This window comes from Emydura macquarii, unplaced genomic scaffold (assembly GCF_026122565.2).
Source record: "Emydura macquarii macquarii isolate MOO-44397 ecotype Brisbane River unplaced genomic scaffold, CSIRO-AGI_Emac_v2 contig_1876, whole genome shotgun sequence".
NCBI classification, from domain to species: Eukaryota; Metazoa; Chordata; order Testudines; family Chelidae; genus Emydura; species Emydura macquarii.
The window spans coordinates 11,754,399-11,760,447 of record NW_027132013.1 but is presented as its reverse complement, the minus strand read 5'-3'; the positions used below and the strand labels follow the sequence as shown (position 1 = coordinate 11,760,447).

The 6,049-nt window shown below is 49.0% G+C and overlaps 1 protein-coding gene across 4 annotated transcripts in view; it reads right to left on the bottom strand.

The window, feature by feature from the left end:
- Positions 1-3,292: 3,292 nt before the first annotated feature.
- The window catches only part of LOC137159393 (transmembrane protein 263-like), a 286,196-nt gene continuing 283,439 nt past the window's right edge, over positions 3,293-6,049 (bottom strand). For all 4 annotated transcript variants that reach the window (XM_067557610.1, XM_067557611.1, XM_067557612.1 and 1 more), the window contains one exon: positions 3,293-5,453. In XM_067557610.1, coding sequence (XP_067413711.1) covers positions 5,170-5,453 — 284 coding nt within the window. In that variant the 3' untranslated portion in view covers positions 3,293-5,169. The remainder of the gene's footprint in view (positions 5,454-6,049) is intronic.

Here is a 6,049-nt window from a genome sequence, read left to right as displayed (position 1 = left end):
GCCTCACCCAGGATCACGCAAGCAGTAAGAAAGAAGCCAGATCTCCTGGGTCCCAAGGCCAGGGCCCTACCCAATGGAGCACTCCATCTCTTGTGCTTGGAGCAGGAGTGGGGACTCATCTGTAGGAGAGCTCCACGGGATGATGGAACACCTGGAGGAAGGGGTCATCCTAAAGGACACCGTCGATGCCACTTGTGACTGAGCTCTACGCAGGCAGCGGAGCTGAGCTGGGAAGCTGCAGTGGCTGTGCACAAAGCCAGACAGAACACCAGCAGGAGCTGCCTGCTTTCTGCTCACCTAAAAGGGGAGGAGGCGTGGGAAGGGGAAGGGGCAGAGGGCTACACGAATTCGCTGTTAAACTCTCTCCTTTGTGAGCCTTTAGAAGGCCACTGGCCTCTACTGCAGCTGCCTGAGCTCATCGCGCTGGCTGCATTTTGCAAACTGGCCTGACCTGGAAGATGAAAACTCATTTTAACTGGGAATGGCTGTAAAAGGTCAGCAGAAAAATGAGTTTGGTGGCCTCTCCTCAGGGTTTGCAGGGAGACAAGAGGTACCTTATAAATCATCTGTGCTGGGTTGCAAGGAGTGGGCCTGTCAGCGTTGACTCAGTGAGAGAGGATGGAGAACGACCTGCAATAATCACTCCCGCTGCTCGTTTTGTCTCACTGCTGGCCATAACCAAGGGCCAAGTGGCAATTGCTGGGAGCCCTAAGGCTGCAGATGCCTTCATCTAATACAGCCTTGCAGAGATGGTAGGTCCCAGCCTGTGATGCCTCAGCCCCAGCTAATCCTGGGATGTGCTGTGTCTGTGGCTGAACCTCCCTACCAGAGATGATGGAGCTGCCCGTGGTCACCCTCTCATGAGTAGATTGCGCACCAAACACAGGCAGGGGGAAGTGGGCCATGTATTGGTCGGCTGCAGAGGTGCCATTGGACCGAGCTCAGCAGGGCCCCTGTGACCCACAGATCTACAGAGAGAAATTAAGCAGTCCTGTCGTCCAGAGCTGATGAGCAGGTTGCTGTGACGACAGGGCGGCTTTGCTGTCTCCTCACCTTTGAAAGGCTTTAACTGGGAAGAGGGGCCCTAAAGACAGATACTCCATTTCTCCAGTAGCTATAGCCTGACACAGAGGCCTCTGGAGTTCAGCTTAATCTTGATTCCCCTCCTGGCTCTGAACAAAACCTGGGACAAAAGCTACATTAGACTTTAAACCAATATTAGGAACCAGGTTTAAATACTGCATTCTAAATGGTTTCTAACAGTTTGACCAATCAGTATGGCTGGGACAAAATGGCTTTGGAATTATGTTTGAAAACCATGTCCGCGTGTAAGCAGTGAGAGAGATTCAACACTGTTTGGTGCCCGGATTCATGGGCCCTGGGCGTGACATTTGAATTTCCATTGAATGTCTAACATCTTTTCTTAACCATGTTATTTTTATTCGTTTCCTCCCACTAGAGACAAGGACCAACCCAAAAGAGGTAGTTATCCTCAAATTTTACTGTAAGTGAAATACAGAGATGCAGAATATTCCCAGAAACACACTGCAAAAAAACCCAAGAAGAATCCCAGACCCAGAAACAAATTACATAGATTTCAATTATAGAGAACAAAAATATCCCACTGAGCCTCAGGCATTCTGTCTGCCCTGTGCTGTGGGGCTAGAGGAGATGTTTAGAGAGTGAGCATGTCAATAGAATTGGCTTACTCCAAGTGGGGGAGTGTCTGAGACAGATACATGGAAGGGAAACATCTGGAACCAGAGGTGGTCAGCAACATCCTGCCCCGGCAGCCCCACGTCTGTCTCTATATTTACACACAGCCTGTGTTTTATGAGAGTTACTTCAGTACCATGAAACATAGAAAAGACCCACTCAGAGGAGGTGCAACCTAGGAAGGGACACAGGGCTTGATCCAAGCAATGTTTACAGTAGATTTGATCCATTGTCTTTGCCTGCTAGCTCCCCATTATCTCAACGTTGAGAGGCCATGAGCACCACTAGCTGGACTCCCAGAACAGAGCTCCGGCTGGGCTGTGGGCTCCTTTCGCTCCTAGTTTCACCTTTATTCACGCTGTGGCCATTCCTGAACTAATGGAGACTTTTATTCTATTAAAGAAAGAAAGAAAGAAAGAATGGTAGGAGAAAAGCTGAGAAAATGCATTGTATGCACAAGGGGCCCCTGAAGTCAATGGAGTTGCACCAGGGATGAAAAGATGTGCTTTCACCTTGTTCAGCTAGTGCCATTCCATAGTTCCGGGAACTGGTGTCTTGAGATGGATCGAATGGTGCAGAGCTCTGCCCCCCAGTAAGAGCTGATAGCAAAGGGCTAATGGGAGAGAGTGGACAGCTAAGAGCTTCTTGATCTTCTTCTCACCACCCCCTAGGGGGAAGCTGAAGAAGGAAAGTTCCTGTTATCCATGCTCTGAATAAGACCTGCTGTGCTAGGAGCTGTGGAGGCGGATGGCTTTCTGTTCTCCTTGCTCAGCAAATGGATCACCTGGGATAGACTCGCTGACAGCTTAGTTAATGCAGGACATTTATTAGCTGAGAGGTCAGAATAGGATTCAGAAAAACCCTGATGCCATGTGAAATCGTGAATAATAAGAGAAGAATTGGGTGCACCTAGGGGAGGATGAAGAACACAGAGCAAGCTGATACCATGCTTTGCTGAACACTTGATACATGGGAAGAGCTGAGTAAGACTTTATAGGGACTTTCTGACTGCTGAAGAATGGTCCAGCAAGGTGTGTACACACACACACACACACACACGTGCGCGCGCGCCTGGTATCTCAGTGAAGTTGCTGTCTTCAGAGTCAAACCCAGCATGTATGTATCAGTAAGGTCTTCAGAAAAAACACCAACAAAGCAGTTTCCTCTCTAAAAACAAAGCAGCAGGTTAAGCCACTTTCTTTCTACCAACAGCAACACAGTTTGGAGATCAGCTATCCAATCTTACTGCAAATTGCAGGGTCAGTGCACAGCACAGGAGATGCAGACACACCCTAAAATGCCGTTTGACTAGTGAAGGGACATGGTCCACTCAAATCAGTCCCAAATGTACATTTCATAATGGATAGGATCAAAAGGCATTCACATGTGTAAGACAATTAAGTGAAAAGGCTTTTCTTGTATTTAAATATTCCCTGGTGTCAGAGACCCAAGCTACAACACAAGAAGCAGGAAAAGAAACTAACTAGGACCAGGAAGTAAAATATGACCCTGACTTCCAAAACGTGTGAAGGGCAAAAAGTAAACAAACAGCATCGGGGGGAGAAAGTAAAGGAGATTTTTAACATTCTTTTGGTTTTAATAAACTAAGTATTAGGCAACACAGGGAAACATCTTCTAAAACATGATTTTTATTCAGACAGTGTCCCTATATAAAAAACTATATGCTGGAACTGCCAAAGATGAATATGTAAACAGTTCTGCAGCAGTGGCACAGTTTAGTTTACCTGGTTGAAAACATGCCTGTGTCCTGCAGATTACATACACACATGCTAATATAGATGCATATTTATAAAATACATTGCAAACACGGCATCACTTTTCTATATACCCCAAAACCTAACAATCTAGGCAAAAAACCTGACAAAAGCCAGGAAAGGCAGAGTTAATGCTGGAACCTGGGGCTTTCCTTATCCCATTAATCCTGGGGATTGCAGGGGATTCTAGAGAGAGACTCATGTGACACCTAGAGCACTATGAGGTGGGTTAGGGTGGAGAGGCAGCAGCAGACTTAGTTTCTGGGTTTTTGCTGAGCTAAAGAACACAGGGTGACTATTTAGTGCCAGGTGCTCATTCTACTGCGGCAAGCTGGAACCCCATGAGTAGTGTGCGGTGTATGAAATGCTGAGGCATTGTGCACACTAGCTCTTAGCTCACCTGCTTTGGCGTGCACTCTCACTAATGCACGGAAGCCACTCTCTAAAGCAGGTTTGTGTGCTCACAATGACACCACCACTCCACAGGGAGCAGTTATTTGAGGTGCCAAGCCATAGTAAGAGCGGCATTGTAGGCTAACCTCCAATGCAGGACTCAAATGAAGTTCAGGAACAAGCTTTACCAGGTTTAAAATGACATCCTGTGGAGGCAAACTAGGGTCCCCACCTTTAAAACATATGTTCTTTAACACAGCTGAGGGGTGGTAATGTGAGCAAGGCATGGAGCCAAGCTGACTCTGCTGTACATAGGAGAAAAGCCAATGACTTCAGCACATTGCACCAGCTTACATTAAGGCCAAGTTTGCATCACCTGTGGCAAAAGCATTGCTGCCCCTTACTGCTGAAGCAGCACTGGCTGCCTATTGCCATAATATTATGGCAGCAGAGCTGCCTCCTGCTAGAACATTACAGGGGCCTGGCCACTCTGTTTGCAGTGGTGCCTCTGACTCTGGAGCTATGGTGACCTGGTATTCCCTCCCCCAGGCTACAGACACAGAAATTTCCTCCTCCTTTCACCCCTATACTAGGAAATCTGCTTCAGTTCTATAGCCTGAAATGTGCAGCAGACCCGTGTGACGTCACCATGAGAGCTGCTCTGCTAGGGCTGAGGGTTCCCTCTTCAAAGGGCACATTTAGCCTGAGAGCAGAGCTGGGAGGGCCAGCATGGGGACTGTGACCTATAGACAGCGGGATGTGGGTACTCCCCTCCATTTTTCCGGGGGAGAAACGCCTTCGCTAGCCACAGTATCTCTTTTTCGTGTTAATGGGACTTTCTTATAACGATGCCCCCCCATGCAAGCCCTAAGAACGCCTCCCTGGGTCCTGAAGCTGAACCGAACTAAAGAAAATGAAAGGAACACCAGGAGCATGTGTGGGCCTCATGCTGGGACACATTTATTCCCCCTCCTCCTCCCCTCCAGAGAGACAGAGCACAGTGCCTACTCCCACTCCTCTGTGCTCGGGAGAGCAAGAAAGGGGGAGGAAACTGCAAGTTGGAGACATCTGTGCTTGTAAAGCCCTCGGAGGAGCAATGGCCCCCAGCATGTGACAGGAGTGAAAGGTATTTGCAGTGACTCTGTGAGCTCTGAGTCAGGCAGGTGTTGCTGAGCAGGAGTCTGTACCGGTGCTTTGCCCCCTCCCTGGGGCGGCTGTTCCCCATCTGAAGAGGTGCTGTATAGAGGGAGCGTATGGACTGATCTTTAGTGAGCTGCATTCAGGGTTAGTCAGCCTTGTCCTTCTTCTTTGTGGTGAAAGGGACTTTACTGGCGACTGCACTGCCCACGGCTCCCACGCCGCTGGTCACCACCGAGACGCCACCCTTTACCAGTCCGACACTGGCAGCAGGGACGCTGGTCACGGCTGTTTTGGTGAGTTCCAGACTCTTGCTGCCAACCCAGGCAACACCTCCCAGTGTGGCCCCCACAGCTCCCCGGGTGATGCTGAACAGGCCTCCCGTCACTCTCCAGATCACCCCCGCCTGCTGTGGATGGTCCTGGCTGGAGTCTGCAGGGAGAAAGACAATGGGAAGCAATTAGAAGCATTATCTCCTAAGACTCTTCTCCCAGGCAGCTTTGGCCAATTCTACCTTTGAAGGGTTCCTCACCACCACAGCACAATAGGAAAAGGCATTCACACTTCAGTACCTAGTTTTTTCCCCCAGGAATATCCTTGTCCCCACACTGTAATGTCCTGGAGATGTCCTCTCCAGGACATCGGAGCAACCAAAGATGGGACTGTACCAGAGAATCCATCCTAGAACTTACACAGCGCAGTGCATAATGGGAGAAGACTTGGAGAGTTTAGTGAGTGCTGTGTGAATGCCCGTGCAGTGCAGAGAGGATCAATAAAGCTCAGTTACATACCATAACTGTTGAATCTCAGGGCCTCAATTTAAGGTGAACCCCATTAACAAGCGACATAATTGCTTCTCCCTTCCCCCTCACTAATGCTAGTAAAGAATAAGGGATTGCTAGCCTGAGATGAAAGAACTGCAGAGCTGCAGTGGCTGAAATGCCACCTGTCTGGTGAGCGCACAGATGTTCTCCCTCTCAATGCCATGTGTGGTGCAATGCTCACAATTTGCCAGTGCTTAGGAGCTG